Source organism: Macaca thibetana, chromosome 5 (assembly GCF_024542745.1).
Source record: "Macaca thibetana thibetana isolate TM-01 chromosome 5, ASM2454274v1, whole genome shotgun sequence".
NCBI lineage: Eukaryota > Metazoa > Chordata > Mammalia > Primates > Cercopithecidae > Macaca > Macaca thibetana.
This window is the reverse complement of record NC_065582.1, coordinates 39,342,218-39,361,949: the sequence shown is the minus strand read 5'-3', so window position 1 is coordinate 39,361,949 and position 19,732 is coordinate 39,342,218. Positions and strand designations below refer to the sequence as shown.

The 19,732-nt window shown below is 33.7% G+C and overlaps 3 protein-coding genes across 9 annotated transcripts in view; 2 read left to right on the top strand and 1 right to left on the bottom strand.

Moving 5' to 3' along the window:
• The window catches only part of RPS3A (ribosomal protein S3A), a 1,130,248-nt gene that overhangs the window by 480,951 nt on the left and 629,565 nt on the right, over positions 1-19,732 (top strand). The gene's annotated exons all lie outside the window — the stretch shown is intronic.
• Positions 1-19,732, bottom strand: part of LRBA (LPS responsive beige-like anchor protein) — a 758,453-nt gene that overhangs the window by 188,754 nt on the left and 549,967 nt on the right. For all 5 annotated transcript variants that reach the window (XM_050791167.1, XM_050791166.1, XM_050791168.1 and 2 more), the window contains 2 exons: positions 17,528-17,643; positions 13,485-13,597 (listed from right to left, as the gene is read on the bottom strand). In XM_050791167.1, coding sequence (XP_050647124.1) covers positions 13,485-13,597; positions 17,528-17,643 — 229 coding nt within the window. The remainder of the gene's footprint in view (positions 1-13,484; positions 13,598-17,527; positions 17,644-19,732) is intronic.
• MAB21L2 (mab-21 like 2) overlaps positions 1-19,732 on the top strand; it is a 501,930-nt gene that overhangs the window by 376,107 nt on the left and 106,091 nt on the right. The gene's annotated exons all lie outside the window — the stretch shown is intronic.

Sequence of the window (19,732 nt, the reverse complement as noted above, 5' to 3'; positions counted from 1 at the left end):
ATCTAAATCAGCAGCTTCCAACTTTGTCCTGTAAGATAGTCTCTAATATATATACACGTACACTGTCTATTCACAGACCTCTTGCAACAAACCCACAGTCCCCTCAAGTGACCAGAGCTCACAGGTTGGGAACAACGGGCACATCTTCATCTTTCTTTCTACCAGTAAGACACCAGCAAGTGTTATCCATTGAACACTGACTCATCTTCAATCTCTTTTCTACCTTTTTCTGTACGAAAAATTCAACCCTAAATGTAAGAATTCATATTAGTCCCTCATATTTCACTTGAATATTTCATGTGAATGTTTCAATCAAAATGATTTAAAAGTTTTTTTTTTCTTTTTTTGAGACGGAGTCTTGCTCTGTCACCCAGACTGGAAGGTAGAGCGCGATCTCTGTTCACCGCAACCTCCGACTCCCTGGTTCAAGCTATTCTTCTGCCTCGGCCTCCCGAGTAGCTGGGATTACAGGCACACACCACCACATCCGGCTAATTTCTGTATTTTTAGTAAGAGACAGGGTTTCACCATGTTGGCCAGGATGGTCTTGATCTCCTGACCTCGTGATCCACCCCCCTCGGCCTCCCAAAGTGCTGGGATTACAGGTGTGAGCCACCACGCCTGGCCTCCAAAATTTGTATTTTAATTTGTGTATGGTAAGCTATATGGTCAATTTGTTATATTAGTGAAACTGTTGAACAAGTTAGAACCTGGGACAGAATTCTAAAAAGATGCCCGAAAGAGGGCAATATCTCAAGTTTTTAAAACAATTAAACAATAGGATTGTAGGATGATTTGAACAGTTATTAATGTTACTAATGACTATTAATTACCTTGTCTATATTTCAGACAGGTAACACTCAGATATTAAAATAATTTACTGAGATAGGTCACACTAGATCTATAACTTTCCCAATTTACTGGCCTAATCAAAACTTTTATTTTTCTTTTTTAAAATTTTTAAAATTTCAATAGCTTTAGGGGGTACAAGTAGCTTTTGGTTATGTGCATGAGTTATATAGTAGTGAAGTCTGGGCTTTTAGTATACTTGTCACCCAAAGAGTGTACCATAGGTGATTTTTCATCCCTCACCTTCCCCCTAGCCTTCTCCCTTATAAGTCTCCAATGTCCATTATACCACTGTGTATGCCTTTGCATACCCATAGCTTAGCTCCAGCTTACAAGTAATAACATGTGGTATTTGGTTTTCCATTCCTGAGTTACTTCACTTAGGATAATGGCTTCCAGTTCCATCCAAAAACTTTTATTTATTATTCTTAATTTTTTTGATGTTTGGTGTTTTTTAATTTTTAATTTTAATTTTTATAGGTAGTTTGCGTATATATTTATGGGGTCCCCAAGATGTTTTGATATAGGCGAGCAATGCATAATAATCCCATGTAAAATCAGGTGTCTATCCCTTCAAGCATTTATCCCTTGTGTTACAAATAAATTATACTTTTAGTTATTTTAAACTGTACAATTACATTATTTTTGACTATAGTCACCCTGTTGTGCTATCAAATATTAGGTCTTATTCTATCTTGCTAATTTTTTTGGTACCCATTAATCATTCCTACCTATACCCCATCCCCCACCACCCTTCCCAGCCTCTGGAAACCATCCTTCTACTCTCTATCTCCACTAGTTCAATGGTTTTGATTTTTAGATGCCCACAAATAAATGAGAACATGTGATGTTTGTCTTTCTGTGCATGGTTTATTTCATTTAGCATAATGACCTCCAGTTCTATCCATGTTGTTGCAAATGACAGGATCTCATTATTTTTATGGCTGAATAGTACTCCATTGTGTATAAGTACCATATTTTCTTTATTCATTCATCTGTTGATGGATACTTAGGTTGCTTCCCAATCTTGGTTATTGTGAACGGTGCTGCCAACAAACCTGGGAGTGTAGATACCTCTTTGATACACTGATTTCCTTTCTCCACAGTATATATCTAGAAGTGGAATTGTTGGATCATATGGCAGCTCTACTTTTAGTTTTTTGAGAAGCTTCAAAATTGTTCTCCACAATGGTTGTACTAATTTATGTTCCTACCAACAGTGTACAAGAGTTCTCTTTTCTTCACAAGCTCACCAGCATTTGGTATTGCTTGTCTTTTGGACATAAGCCATTTTAATTGGAATGAGATGATAGTTCATTGCAGTTTTGATTTGCATTTCTCTGATGATCAGTGATGTTGAGTGCCTTTTCGTATGCCTGCATGCCATTTGTATGACTTCTTTTGAGAAATGTCTATTCAAATCTTGTGCCCATTTAAAAAACTGGATTATGAGATGTTTTCCTATAGACCCATTTGAGCTCCTTACATATTATGGTTATTAATCCCTCATCATATGAGTGGTTTGCAAATATTTTCTCCTGTTCTGTGGCTTGTCTCTTCACTTTTTGATTGTTTCCTTTGCTGTGCAGAAGGTTTTTTAATTTGATGTGATCCCATTTGCCCATTTTTGCTTTGGTTGCCTGTGCTTATGGGGTACTACTCGAGAAATTTTTGTGCAGACCAATGTCTTGGAGAGTTTCCCCAATGTTTTCTTGTTTCACAGTTAGAGTTCTTAGATTCAAGTCTTTAATTCATTTTGATTTGATTTTGTATATGGTTAGAGATAGGGTTCTAGTTTCATTCTTCTGCATATGAAGAACCACTTTTCCCAGCACTATTTATTGAAGAGATTGTCTTTTCCCCAGTGTACTTTCTTGGCACCTTTCTCAAAAATGAGTTCACTGTAGGTATGTGGATTTGTAAAATCTTTTCTTTTTAAAATAAATAAGTTAATGCAGTTCAACGGGATGTATATCCCAGTAAAACTACTGATTTTCTTTCCCTCTTACACTAAAAAAAACTATTTGTCTATTCTAATTTTTATATAGAGCCCACAATAACATGATTTTGTTTGCAGAATTTACTTCTTTCCACTTCCAAAAACTTGCTTCAAATGATAAATTTTGGATTCACACTTTTTAAAAAATTCCTTTTCTGAAAGTAAGACCATCTAAAAATTAAGCTACAGAAAAATGTTTTCTGATTAGTCTTGTATAAACGTTTTAAATATAACATGCATGCAATTATAAAGGTCTTTAAAAGTACGAACAATTTAATTCACTTTTGTTTCTGGAAGAGTCCTCAGAATAGTGTAGAAAAAAGACGCCCAACAAATACTCAACAATTATTTGAACAAACACATTGAATAGAACTTGGAGAATAAAGAATTGGACAGGAATTTGAACATAAGAATAAAATATATTTATTACATTATCCACTGTAAAAAACCATAGTACATATTCACACACAAAGTAACTTTTAAAATCGTAGGCAAGATAAGAATCAGAAGTTGACACATGCAAGTATATTTTAAAAGCTATAAATGCATACCTGCTTTTTAAATATTCTACTAAATTTACTTTCTATAATAAAAAAAAAAAATAGCCATGCCTAAAATCAGGAGGATAGTTACTGCTACTAATTAAACTTAAAAAAAGTTTCCTAGGTGTTTTGGAAATAGTTTCTATGTAAATTCACAGTAGATATTCCCTATTCTAAACCTACCTCAGTTTGTACACCCAGCACCAAACGAATACAAAGCACTATGGGATAAAACTAATAATGCTATGCAAATAAAAGAATTCATTTATAAATAATACTAAATAGTCACTCCACATCACAGTAACTTAGCATGATCAGAGAATAAATACTTAACTTTGAGGAGGATTACTGACTGGCAGTGTGTTGCTGGTATATGTCAGGATTATTCATCACCCTGACAGTAATATTAACCACAATCCATTTCAGTTGCTTCGGTTTATCATTTTCTGACTAATGTTAAAAAATAATGTCATTGGAGGCTGCTTGAATTAAGTGTAGAATTAACGTCTGTTAGAGTCATTCAAAAACTTCTATTAGAAAATAACTTCTACAGAAAACCAAGTCTGCTATACAGAGTACTAATGCTTAAAAGATGTAAATTTAGAAACACAGTCACACAAAATAAATAGACTAATTCTATTTTAAAAACAAAACTTCAACAAATCCTGTAAATGCCTTCTAACATCTATATACATGTATATTCCTTAAATATATACGCTTCCACTTTCCTGAACTTAGTATTAAATTCTACGTAAAGAGTTGCACAGACATATTTTAAACTAACATGCCACATTGAACAAGTAATAATTCAATTTAAAAAGGTCAGTGTATCCATGAAAAATTTTCTTCAGGGTTTTATAAATTAAATAGCTACATAGTTTGCTACATAGGATCCTCAAAATTAAGTAATCTGCTAAAGGTGCCTCTACTTATAAATGGTAACAGTAATATACAACTCTATCTAAATCCAAAGATTCCCTGCTCTGGTCTAATTTTATCTTTCCAGGCTGTTTTCTCCACATCATGTTGATATTCCTTTTAGAAGATATATCTGCACTTACCTTACAACTCTTCTATTAATTTTTATACTGCTCTTTCTTATTTTATGATTATTCACTTTCCATAGCATAATTTTCTTGTTCTATTAATGCAATAGTTTTCTTTTATCTGAGAATATTTATTCTAGTTCTTTTCTTTTTTTTTTTTTTTTTTAAAAAAACACTTCTTCTTCATAAACTGCCTCTGTTTCTTCTGGTTTTGTTTTGATTTTCTATTTACTTTGGTCTTTGTCATCTTTCACATTAGAGGCTGTCTTTAAATGTTTGCTAATACTTGGCTGCCCCTCCATTTTTAAGAATGAGACACTGAAGAGCTGATTGAAGCATATAGAGCATAAGTAGTGATGTGAACTGGTAGACTTCACTGAAAGGAAATCAAGTGGGCTCTAAGTAGGATCCCTAAATGTTTTATTTTTTTAGGTGTTTTCTTTTGAGCCAGTGAATATGTCCAAAGAGTAATACAATCTTCTGTCTTATGGGGTGAGAATGGTATAAACTTAGCTGCCACAGTTCTAATAGCATGACAGCAGAAAGGGTCTAGGGGCTCTCATGACTTAGTACTTAAAGCTTTCAGTTAAAATCCTCCTGTTTTCCATCCTCTACCTTAAACCCTCCTTCTGGTGTGCTTGGTGTTCTCATATCAGAAATGCGTCTAGTACAATTTCTCCAAAAGAGTCAATCTCTTACTTTTTGACAATACAGAGGGAAAAGTAGTTGGATTTTGGAATGAAACAGATATAAAGCAAGTATTCAATTTAAAATGTTCTTTCAGATTATACCTAAAGTCTACCAGTTTACTGATACACAGATCTGAGATCAAATCCTGAGCTTACCACTTGGAAAATGTGTGACCTGCCAGAATTCTTTAACCTCACTAAATCTGTTTCCTTATCTCTAAAATAAAGATAGTAACACATTCCTTACAGGGTTATTGAGGGAATTAAAGGAAACAGCATATGTAAAATGCTTGTCATAGTGGAAAGCACCTATTAGGGCTTCCCTCACAATCCTACAATTACATTGGGAACTTCTCCCATATCATTCTTATGCTTATTAGACTGCAAACTTTCCAAGGCCAGACAATGTAATTTATATCATAATCTCTAAAATCAATGTGGCATACAACAGCATCCATGTTTGATGCCAAGATTAAAATATTTTTAACATATTATGTCAGCCAATAAAACATATCCAAAACATAATCAAGTATGGGGTAATTTTTAGTTTCTTTCTTTGCATTTATATTTTATTTAAACAATTTAAGATCTGTTATTTACTGTTGTAGTATCACAAGATGTGTTTCTTTTTGTAAGCTTGAATTCCTTTGGCTTCACTGAAGCCCAATAAATAGAAAAACGAAGTAAAAGCCATAACACCTAACAAGTTTAAACAATATTCCCCCCACCCCCAAGAGTGTTCTTTTCCCTCTGTGACATCTAGATGGTATATTGATTCCTGGTGTATCTGTTACAGAGCAGACTAAAAGGACTGGCATTCATCAGAAACAGCACTTAAAACTTAAAGAGATAAAGAAGTGCTGTCTGATCAACAACAGTTAAATGTCGGTAGTCAATTCCAGGTCAAGATGTATGTTGTATATTAAATGTGTGTGTTAGAGAGAAATATCTCACAAATAAAAATACACATTCAAATGGTAGGAGATAAATGAAGGAGAGAAAAAAATAATCACTTACTTTTCCTGAAAGGGAGAGAGAGAAACAGAAACATATACTCAGCACAAACAGGAGCAACTCAGCAATGAGTAATAAATTCACTATGGTTCTGTCACTCAGTTCTCTTCGGTTTTGTCAGTATTTACTCTTTTAGAAATATTTGGATTCAAACTAGGGCAATGTAAACTGCTAGGTTAACAGAGTGTGAATAGTCTAGCATTGTAACATAGGTTTAAAAACAAAACAAAACAAACATGATTTCTTATAGCTTAGGCAAAAATTTAAAATTCCGTTTTAGTCGATTTTCCTCTGATTCCTACGTTGCAAGACAGGAATCAGGAGATCATGGTGCAGGTTCACTTTTTTCTACTTTTTATTTTCCTGTTTCTGCACTATGGACCAAAATAACAGCTCACTCTGTGGTTACAATCTAAAGATGAAAACCGGATTTTTCTTTACCTTGTTCCTCAAACTGTCTATTTTTCTTCATTTTAGAAATGTGAGTTGTAATTAATAAAAAATAAATATTTGCTTTACCTTGACCATTCCTGTTTCTCCCTAATCTTCAGCTTATTCTTTTACTAGCATAGTAATGACTTCATTTTATTCTTTCAGATCTTCAGAAACTAGCAGTCCATGGCATATTACAGTACTCAATTAACAACCAATAAATGAATGAACAAATGCATAAGCAGTAACACTGGGGATCCTCTAGTTTTAACCAAATATTCAGCTTTTTTTGTAAAATGGGTTTAATCAAAAAAGCCTGGAGCATAACCTGGGCTAAAGACAATAAGAGTAGCGCAATTTGAAAAGAAAAAAAGCTTTCCGTTTACAAGCAATAGCATGTTGCTTGTATGTACTAGGTACTTCAGTACCAGAAGTGAAAGGTAACTTCATAAATAACATTAAAATAGACCCAGCAACTGATGCCAAAAGTGGAAGGCAGTATTAGCATATTACAGAGTTTCTCAAACTTTCTGGGCCAAAACTCACATTAAGAAATATGTTACTTTAAAAAACACACATGTATACACACTCAAACAAACTGAGCAGAAGATTTATACAATAAGCACAGTGATGTTTTCTCTTTTATGTTATGCTACGGTATCCCATTTATTTTTTAAAAATGCAGTTGTGAGCTACAGATTGAAAACTTAGTGTTCAGATTCTGAGTCTACCTATGTGCAACTTGACCCATTGGTGCATTAGTTTCTGCCTCTGTAAAAACAATAATGATGTTACCTACTTAAAGGGATTTTGTGACAGTTACAGGAATTACCATACACAAACCACTTAGACAAAAGCCTGGCACATAGTAAGTGCTCAATAAATATTAGTTAACAATAATAACGATAATAAAGTGGGATACTCCTGTCTTGTGAATTTCATAGCCAAGAAAATTGGGTTTTCATTGGCAAGTGGAACAGTTATCAATTGCATTTCAATCCAAGAACACACTGGTTTTTTGAAAAGGTACCCAGATTACTGTACAAATACATACTATATATTCTAAACTAACTACACTGATCAACTAGAAGAAAATGATTGCCTCAGATTGTCTTGGTTTCCTTCTCTCAGAAAATTTGTTTTACACAATCACTTTCCAAAGTAAAGAAAAGATAATAAATCACAGGTACAAAGGAAATCATCCTAATCTACAAAGGAAGTCCTGGTACTGAAAAGCTCAGCCATCATAATTTATTTTTATGGTACGACATTTTGTAAATATATTCCTGCACTGATTATAATTTCTTATAAAGAAATGTCAAAAAGAAAACGTTGAATCTTATCTCTTCCAAGGAGGTTGTCAAAATATAAAATCAATGTATGTTTATAAAATATGGATTAATGTCACTACAAATTCTATGCATGGTTAGATCTGTCTTCTCATCAGTCAGAATTTCAGACTACTGATGAAATAACTGGGAAAGTAGAGGGAAAAGAAATCAACCTCAAAATTGATTCCTACCTTTTTCAGCTTTGAAAGAATAAATTAAACCATTTTATGCTAAATGAGGACTTTTTCAATACAAGAAGAGATTTAATTTTCATCAGTCTTTCAGAATAAAATAGATCTGATCTTCTCAATGTACTTAAAATACTAATTTGGAATGATTATAAAGAGATATTGTACATGGAATAAAAGCTTATACATTAAAAAAGACATTTTTTACATTGCTCCATTCAGCCATTTTTTTTCTACAAAGAAGATCAGAAAAATAATACAGAAGAAAGGATGCTGATTACATTAATTCAACTTCAGAAAGAAAATTCCCAGTGCAACATGGAAGACATTACCAAACAAAATTGTAGCTTTGTATGGAAGCTACTAAAAGTCCTCTGAAAAACAGCTTTGGGGAAATTAAATAGATATAAATATGCATAAATAATTCAACACATTTTAAAGCCAGGCAGGCTATATTATCCACTTAAGAATGGAGATAAGATCTGTTTGTATTCTACATTAAGCTATGCATACAATGTTTTCTAAGATTTCACAAGTTTATTTAAACAAACAGTAATGTTTACAAAATGTATACTATGGGACAAATTTTAATACAATTATATTATAATCATTATTTGTACTGATAGAGTTCATTTATATATGAGATTTTTGAAAATGTGTGCATAAATAAATATTTGAAAACTGAATCACACTGTAAACATTTTGGCAAGCCTTAATACTACAAGGAATGAGATACTTTTAGCAAGTAAACAATCACAACTATTTTATATGTGCAAAGTACAATTTTCAAATATCTGATGTGCTTGATTATTTCACTAAATGCAGTTGATTCCAAACTCACTTATTTCATCAATATTTAATGAAAGCAATTAGTACTAGTAGAATTCCATTCTCATGAACCTGAATGACTTTTGCAGCATTCACACTACCACTGGTTTACAGGAAAGGAGATTATTAGTTGTAAGACAGGTGGTAGAATGTTAGAGCTCCACACTTCTTCCCAGACCTACTAATTACGCTACTGTTCACTATCCAATTGTGTGCCCTTCGGTTCTTGTTGAAAGCACTTTTTATAACTATTCCTTCCTCAGCCAAAAGGGCAAATATTTCACAAAATCTCTAAAAATATAAAAATGGATGCCATTACAATTGAAGTCACAAAATTACACAAATGATATTTCTTATGTCTTTGTTTAGTGGATGTGGACATATCTGGATAGAGGTTAATGAAAGCAACAGTTTTGTCTTGCAGCCCCTCACCTTTTTACTTTTAATGTAACAAAATAAAAAAGCAAAATTACTATTGATCATCTAGTGGGGCATAAGGTAACCTTATTTCTCATATCCTGAAGAAAAGGCATGAGTTAAAATAACATTTTACCCACCCAACAAAAGTATTTGACAAGTTCCTTAGGTACAGCTATAATATACAAATAAAAATAGATTTTAATAAAGGATTCTGTTTAGCTGGCCACTAATCTGCAATAGCATTTTTCTGATAAAATTTCAATAAATACTCATAATAAAAATCATACAGCCTACATAATAAAATTGTTCTGGAGGCTTCCTTCTGGTCATTTAACATTTTTAGTAGAATAGAAACAAAGATGAGGGGCACAGAATGGAGGCAGTTGGTAAAAAACGATGGTGTTAGGAGGAGGTAAAAGAGTTATGAGAACTTTTGTTCAGGTACAAAGATGGAGGAAGAGAAAAACATATCCTCAAAAACAAAACAAAACAAAACAAAACAAAATCTCCCACTTGTCACCATTAGCTACTATTTCATCAAGACAGAATCATGAGTCCAGCCCACAGTCCATCTTATTACTCATCACATCTTAAAGAGATTTCTAAAAACTCATCTAAAGCACAAAAAACATCTGAATAAGCTGTGTGCTTAAATATAAGTCCAAACTGATGGATTCACAGAAGGCAATATTTCTAGGACTCTAGAACACGTATTCATATATATGTCATTCATTTTGTGAAGCACATTTTATATTCTAACAAATTCACTCCCCAAAAATGGTATTTTTACTTTTGCAAACACAAAATTCAAACTGTGGAGACAGAGTAGGGTATAATAGCCTGAGGATTAAAGAGCTGCCCAGTTTTTATTATTGACCTACTGCATGCCTCATTACACAAGTCAAACTAATACAGTCCTCATTTATTAGACTACAGAGCTCTACAGAGTCCATAATTCTATGGGGTCTTAGAACAAATATGATATCAATGTGTAAGGCCTTCCTTTTCTTTTTAATTTTTTTAAACCAACCATTTATTATTCCTCATGGTCAATGGGTCAACTGGGAAATTCTGCCAATCTGGGCCAGGCTTTGTTGCTCTTAGTTGGACTCCTTCATACGTTTGTGGTCAGATGGCAGGTCAGCTGAGGACTACCTTGTTAAGGATGGCCTAAGCTGCCACAGCTCAAGTGTCCTCTGTGTGTCAGTCACATCCTACCAGCAGGTTAACTTGGAAATGTTTAGGCATATTCTCAAAGTGATCACAGAGAAGCAAGAACAAAAACACATAGGCACTTTTTCAAAGCTCTAACTGTTTCTAGTTTGCTAACTTTTTTTTTTTCTTGCTGGTTTCTCTTTTATTAATGGAGGCAAAATATATATAACATAAAATTTACCATTTTTAAATGTACAGTTCAACAGTATTAAATACATTCACATTGTTGAACAATCATCACCGCTATCCATCTTGAGAACTTTTTTCAACTTGCAATCCTAAAACTCTATACCTATTATATTAAACACTAACTCCTCATTCTCTCCCTCACCCCAGGCCCTGGCAACCAGTATTCTACTTTTTATCTCTATAAATTTCACTACTCTAAGTACCTCATATGAATGGAATCATACAGTATTTGCCCTTTTCTGACTGGCTTATGTCACTTAGCATAACATCCTCAAGGGCTATTCATGTTGTAGCATATGTCAGAGCTTCCTTCCTTTTTAAGGCTGAATAATATTACATTGTATGTATATGTCATGTTTTGTTTATCCATTTTTCTGTTGATGGACATCTGGGTTGTTTCTATTTCTTGGCTGTCATGTGTCACGCTGCTACAAATATGAACATGGGTGTAAAATTATCTGTTCTTATCCCTACTTTCAATTCTTTTTAAGTTTTTGAGAAACTACCATACCGTTTGACATATAAGTTGCACTATCATACATTCGTACCAGCATGCACAAGGGTTCCAATTTTCCAAATCCGTGTCAATACTTGTGATTTTCTGGGTTTGTTTTCATTAACAATCTTCCTAATGGTTATGAAGTGGTATCTTACTGTGATTTTGATTTATATTTCCTGATAATTAGTGATGTTCATTTTATCTCATTGGCCACTTGTATATCCTCTTTGGAGAAACGTCTATCGGGTTCTTCACCCGTTTTTGAATGTTGTTGAGTTTTAGGAGTCTCTATATATTCTTGATATTAATCCCTTATTAGACAAGTGATCCACAAATAAGGCTTTCCTCTGAAAATTAAAACTCCCTTTTAGAGTTCAATAAGTAGATATAGCAACTGGTACAATTTCTTAGCTCTAAGCACTATACTAGACACAAGAGATACAGAAATTAACAAAACAAAATCTTTGTATTCAATGATTTTGCCTGATAGGGAGCACAGAGAAAAAAATGTTAAAATTATAATAAATTATGAAATGTATGATAACAAGTATATGGAAAGTACCCTGGGAGTTCAAATCTCTAGATAAAGAGAAGAATAAGAGCAAAAGAACAAGAGGTAAACATGAGGCATTACAAGATCAGATGACACAGCAAAGATGGGGACAGAGACAGAAGATGTGGTAATAAAACAGACAATGGCTAGATCCTAAACACTATTGTTTGGCATGAAGAAAATGTTAACCTTCATTTTGATATCACTGGTAACTATTGTGATTGTCTGGACTGTGTGAAGAAGATCCTATCCTGTGGACAGAGAGTAGGAATTGCTCCTGAACATCTTCCTGGAATGAGTAAATAAAAGAACACACTCTTAGAGTCCCTGGGCTCTAAGTAATGGACACTGGATATGTTGAGTGAACTTGCACTTCTCATGCTGGGATCTGCAGACACTGGGCAATGATCCTCTGACTGAGACTGTGAATCACTGAGAGCCCTGTATTTCTGCTATGATTGGGTATTCAGTGGAACTTTATATAAACACCTGTGGCCTAAGACGGATTTAGAAGAGTTAAGGGAAAGAACTGTGTATACCCTGGAAAAAAGTTAGTACTAATAGCAAGAAATCTGGTGTTGTGAGAATGTAAGAGTGACGTACAGGAATGAAGGACTAATACTGGGTCAGGGTACAGACAGGGAAGAAGCAACAAAGAGTCTCCAGGCCAAAGAAGTAGAAGACATAAACATTTGTTAGCTGTTCCTAGAAATTACTAAGGAAAGAAGCTGTAGGAAAAAGACTGGATGTTCTGCTAACCTAAATGAGGGTAGAGACTTTGTACTCAGATATTAAAGGAAATACAACTCTGAATATAAATTGGAGGAATCAGTTTGAACCCATGTATTTCATCCTACATTTTTTCCTAGCACTCTCTAAAAAAGGGATAGAAATAATGACAAATTCAGTAGCAATAAGCAGAATAGACAAAACTGTGATCTCCAGATATTAATTCCCACTAGAAGAGGTCCCACCCGGGCTCCTCAAAGAAATAGAAGATCCTATACCAGGCCAGAAAATGTAAGGGTTAAGACTAGAGTGCCTTACCATACCAGAGATCATGAAAGTTATCAAAGACTGTAAACATGTGTCAAAATGTCACAGAAATAACTTCAAGAAGCTCCCAGTGGTCAAAGAAAGAACAACTGAATATCAGTAAATAACTGCAATGGATTGAAACATCAAATGCATTTAAATCTATGAGTTCATAAAGATAATTTTTTAATAGTCAGTTGGGTACCACTGCAGAATGCTAGGAATCAACTCAATATTTTGAAAACTGTTATGTAAATTAACAGAAAAGAGTAAGAATTAAACTTCTATCCTGTCTTTTCTCTGCAATGTACCACTGGATACCCTAATAGTAGAAGAGAGGAAATGCCTCCTTATAGAATGAGTCCCATAAATAAGTGAAATAAAAGTGATATTTTAAATACTACAAATTTGCAATGCTTACTAAATTAATGAATCCATGCACTGAATATCAGTGCTAACATCACAAAAGAGAAGTAGTGTTTATCATGCACATTAAATTTTTCCATTTGAAAATACTGAAAATATATTTAAGAGATAATTATATTAAAGGTACATATTTGAAAAAAATTTTTAAGTTAAGTAAAATAACTGAAATCAATCCAATTTATTTTTATATGCCAGACAATTATATTTCAGATGATTACTGAGAAATTACCTTGGACAAATCTCTGAAGTTGGTGGGCAAGGTAAGATCCAGTTCTTCTGATTCATAATTAGTGATGACCCAAGGAAACACTGGATACTGATTTAAGTCATTATAACTCCGGCCTGATAGGGAAAAAAGTTACTTGTAATTTATAATTTTAAAAATGAAATAAACTGATTCAGTAATATAATTTCATAAAAATAAGATTAACAATTTTTGATTGCCAGATATCATTCTCAGTATCCATACTTTATCTCATTTAATCCTCACAACAATCCTACGAAATTATATCATCTCCATTTCACAGATGAAAAAATTGAGTCACAAAAGGTTAGGTAACTTGCCCCAAATCACACAACTAGTAATGGTCAAACCATATTCAAATTCAGATTTTCTGGTCCTAAGTTTGTGTTCTTTTAAACTACATTCGACATTTTTTTATCACTTGAAAGCCTGCCCCAAATAAAATACTCTTTTTTAAGACTTTAAAAAGCTATTTGTAATTCTCACAGTTTTTCAAAACAAGAATCCTTTCTCTGCCATTAATAATCAACCAACCAACTAAGCAATCAAGTTTAAATGATTTAACCCTGGTGGACATTCACCGGTCATCTGTAAAATGACGGCATTGCACTAAATAACTCTGAAATTTCTGTGGTAGTTTTCAAATCCTATAATCCTCTGAAAATAACGTGCAGTATTATCAATGTTGCTTCCTTACATGCCCAAATGTGGCTACATGCTCCTCTATACCTCTTTCTAATGACATTCAATGACCTATTTAGATTTATTAAAAATACAAATTACAGCAAAAGAGGAGGTAGTCCTTCTACATACGTACAGCGGATTTTTGGATATTACCTTTTTAGGATATTACCTTGGATATTACCTTTTAGGTAGCATAGTGGATGAGATCATTGTTTCTGGAATCAAAATGCTGGTGTTTGAATCCCAGCTCCTATTTACTAGTCTATGCCTATTTTTAGTTAGATTTAACATGAACAGACTTTTATGGCAAAAATATAAGAGAGACAAGTATATTAATATTGTTTGAATTCCTTTCTTATTATATATTCTATCATTTCCATTCCTTTTTCTTTCTCAAATATGTACTGATGTCATATCAATACATATCTGAATATTAAAGTAGTTCTCTGCATATACTCTTGGTATCTAAGCCTTTTTTATGGTCTGATGTTTTTAACTTTTTATTTTACTCTATTCATCTTAGGCTTGAGGCCTATTAGGGTACCAGAGTTCATTTTTGGCTGACCCGAAACAGTCTTATAAAACATTAAAACAATGACATTTTTAATTCATAGGTCATTAATGTCACTACATATTTCTATCAATAATTTTAATTTCTCCACAAAAAATAACAAAACATAGCAGCAGAAAAAAAAATGTATGATTCCCTTTTGCTCCCCCATTTCCTTCTCCTTCTGATTTAAATAATCAGAAATAATTTTTTATTGTACCTAAAAAATGAAGCGTATGTACCTGCTCAGTGTAATTAGACTTTTAATTAAGTTAAACTCAATACACAGTTATTAAATATGAACTGATGGCCATTTGGGAAATGCATCATGATATCATGAGAATCTATATGCGGCACAGAAAATAAAGTAAAAGAAATCTTAAGTGAGACTTAACTTCATCCTCTAATGCACATTTAAAAAATCTAAAGCAAATGATCGATTCTGTATTTATAAAAAATGTACAGGGAATATACTTAAAAGACACCACAGGCACAATAAAAGCTATTTGAGAACAGATCATTTCATAAATGTTGCTCCATAATCATAACTGTGCATTCAATATGGGTTAATTGATTTACTACATGCAAAATACATCCATTAAACTTGTTACATAAGTTTCCTGTCACTACTACTTAAAAATTCTCTTAGTCACTAGTTCTGTAATTTCTACTAAATTCAACATAACCATTGACATTTTTTTTCATGCCTTTTCCTCAGCTGACTGTGAGATAAACTTCTAATAAAATTTAGAACTTTCAATGTGAGCCCCTCAACTTCTAATTCTTTGCAACATCCCCTCACTCTTTCCCATTTCTCTAACAGGGTCTTTTCTTTGCTAAGAGTAATTGCTTCACCTGAGCTCTCGAACCTGTTTCCCTCATAACTTGAATTGTTACTTTTCCTCTCTCCTCCTCTTTCATCATTTTTCCTCTCTGCCCCAACCCATCCTCTGTTAATAACACATTTAAAAGAACCATAATTGGCCGGGCATGGTGGCTCATGCCTGTAATCCCAGCACTTTGGTAGGCCAAGGCGGGCAGATAACCTGAGGTCAGGAGTTTAAGACCAGCCTGGCCAACATGGTCAAACCCCGTCTCTACCAAACATACAAAAATTAGCCGGGTGGGGTGGCAGGAGCCTATAATCCCAGCTACTTGCAAGGCTGAGGCAGGAGAACCTCTTGAACCTGGGAGGCAGAAGTTGCAGTGAGCTGAGATCGTGCCATTGCACTCCAGCCTGGGGAAGAGGAGAGAAACTCCGTCTCAAAAAAAAAAAAAAAAAAAAAAAAGATCTGTAATTACATCTACAGTTACTATTTCATTTCAAACTATTCAGCCCTTATAATCAACCGTTTTTGCTGGCCTTAAACATGAACCTCTATGAAGTAATAAGGAAGCCTCTAAATACTAAACCCAAAGACAAGTTCTATCCTCATTCTGAAGTCTCCCTCTCCATTCTGTAACATTTGACACAGGTGAAAATTCCTTCCTCCCTCTTTTACCTTGCCTCCCAAGACATCTGACTTACCTCAGTTCTCCTACTATATCTACAAATTCTAGGATCACTCATTCCTTTTTGTCCTTTACTAACTTTCCTTCTTTTTTCTTCTCATACGCAAAAGAATTTCCCTGTCTTATCTCACTGCTTTCTGTATTATCTTCCTTGCTGATCTCACATCTCTCAGTGATTTCCTCTCTATGCAGATGAAATTCAACAATGTCCTAGTTCTGAATATCCTCCTTGCCCTATACTTCCAAAAACTCTTTCTGATACCTTAACTTGAAAGTCTTGCTGGCACAATAAAATCATCATCTTTCCCTAGATGAAATTTTCTGACTTCTTTTTCCATTAATTGCACCACCATTTTCCCAGTAACGCAGGCCAGAAGCCTGGAAGTCTTTTCAGATACTTTCTTCTCATTTATCACCTACATTCATTCAGCTGCATATCAAATGGCTGGTGCCTTGTGAATTCTTACAGAATTTGTTTCTTCTTTTTAATTCCCACTGATACCTAATGGAAGCCCTCATTACTACACACACACACACACACACACACACACACAGAATTACTTCCTAACTTTACTTTCTGCCCAGTCTCTATCCACCCAAATTTATCTTACATACACTGCCTCCAAGTTAATTTTTGATGCAGCTCTAATATCACTTAGGTGCTCAAAAACTTTCAAAAGTTTCCCAATGAACTGACTGCTAACTCTTCAAAGTGACAAGAAAATCGTTCTTCACACTAACATTCTTATTTTTTCCCATTATATCTTTACAAATATATACTTCATGCACACATAAATATACAGTATATACAGACATACAAACTATACCATTCATTGCTCTCTGGGTACACTTTATGTATTCTCATCTTTGTATGTTTGCTTATGCTTTCAGTATTACATGGAATGACTTCTAACATTCCAACCACTTCCTCTGCTAGTCAAATAGTATCCATCCTTATAAAACCACTGAAACCTTATTTTCTCCTTACTCCCACCAACTGGGTGCATATAATTTCCCTCTCTCTCTGTCCTTTTAATCACCACAGTACCTTGAATTTTTACTGATATATCCCGTTCTAGAATCACGTAAATATTCACATTTGTACTTAAAATGACTTCTATGAGAGTAAGCAACATACCCTATTCTCTTTGTATACCCTTTGTAGTATTCTAGTAGCAATAATGGCAATAGAACAAGCTAGTTATACCATTACTCAAAATAATCTAACAACTGAAATCAATAATTTATTGTCTAAAATAATCAATGCATGGAATTAAGTTACCTGCTATCGTGTTGAGAAACATCAAGTACTCAAAATTAGAAATCTCTCTGTGTTGCCATCGCTGGGTCATGTTAGAAGCCTTAAAAAGCTGACGTGGACTAGCTAATGAAATACGTCTGCAAGAAAAAGAATTCAATGTGGACTCCATCTTAAGATTAATTATATCACAATAATAAATCATGAATTATCTGTGCTTATTCATTCATAATAATATCTATAATTCTGAAAAGTTCTACTCATGTTAGACTAATGAATACTAGAGAGGTTTCAATCTACAATTCATGGTTGAACAAAAGATGTAGACTAGCCACAGATCTATTATACATGTTCTATTCATTCAGGTAAGCTGTCATTACAGTGCCATTATAAAGTACAGGTTCAATAAAAGTTGATTAATAACAGTATAATTAATAATTCACTGCTTTACTGATATAAAAAGAAATTATAGTAGCTGGGAAGTGCATATAAAATTATATTCACATGTCTTTATTGTAATAGTTATCTTAAAGAGAATACATTTTTACATTATAAATTTAAATATATTTGCATATACTTTGTATCAAAGAGAAGAGAGATTCTAAACTATTTAGGCATCTGCTCATGGGGTAAAGAGAAATTTTTTAAATATAGCTTAATAGAAGACAAATTTTCCTGTGGCCTCATAATGAAATGTAAACATCAGGGAATAGAACTGATCAATACAAAAAGCAGTGGGAAACAGATGGCAGAATTAATTATTACATTCAAAGCCTAGAATCTCAGAGAAATATGCTGTCACAGTTCTTTCTACCACAAAGAACAAGGTAATTATTTTGTAAAAGGTTCACTGAAGTATAATTTACATGCCATAAAATTCATCCAATTTGTATAATTCAGCATTTTTTTAAAAAAAAATTTGAGAGTTGTGCAATTATCACAATTCACTTTAGAACATTTTCTTCAACTCTTCTCGGCCTTTTGGCTAAAATCAAGAGTAGAACAATTTCATCACCACAAAAATGTGCCTTGTACCTATTTACAGATAATCTTCATTCCTATCCCCACCTACAGGCAACTAGCAATCTACTCCGTGTCTCTAGTAAACCCACCTTTTCTAGACATTTTGGATCAATGGAATTATTTATTAGTATGTAGTCTTTTGAGTCAGGTTTCTTTCACTAAACATAATGTCTTTGAGGTTTACCAATATGGTAGCATGTATCCATAGTTCATTCCTTTTTATTGCTGACTAGTATCCCACTGTATATAGAATACAGCACATTTTATCTAGTACATGGACATTTAACAGTTTTTGCTATTATAAATAATGCTACCATAAATATTCATGTATATACCTTTATATGAAAATACATTTTCATTTCTTTTGGGTAGATTCCTAGGAGTGGAATTGCTAGGTTGTATGTTGAGTTTATCTTTAATTTTTTGAGAAACCACCAAATTGTTTTCCAAGGTGGCTATACCACTATATGTTCCAATTAACAATGTATAAATTCATCTCCACATCCTTGCCAATACTCGCTCTTGTATTTTGATTATGACCATTCTAGTTAGTGTAAAACAGTATTTTTAATGTATGTTGTTAAGCATCTTTTCACTTGCTGATTGGTCATTTGTACATCTTCTTTGGTGAAATGACTAATCAAATCTTTTACTCATTTACTGAGCTGTTTGTATTTTATCATTGAGTTGTTGGAATTCTATATACATTCTGAATACAAGTCTGTGATAGTTAATTTTATGTGTCAGCTTGACTGGATTAAGTGACCTTAGAGAGCTGGTAAAACACGATTTCTGGGTATATCTGTGATAGTATTTCCAGAGAGATTAGTACTTGAACCAGTGGGCTTAGTAATGCAGACTGCTCTCTCCAGTGTGGTGAGCATCATCCAGTCGATTGAGGACTGAATACAACGAGAAGGAGAAAGGGTGAATTCCCTCTTCTCCTCAAGGTGGGAATCTATATTCTCCTCCTCTTGGACAGTAGGAGCTCTTGGTTCTCTATCCTTCAATTCTTCCCCCATCCCTCTCTCCTCAGACCTTCAAGCCTTGGGCTCAGTCATGGGCTCCCCTGGCTTTCAAATTAGGATTGAATTACACCACTGTCTTTCCTGGGTCTCCAGCTGTAGATGGTGTATCATGGAATTTCTTAGCCTCCATGGTCATATAAGCCAATTCCCATAATAAATCTCTTATATATCCATATAT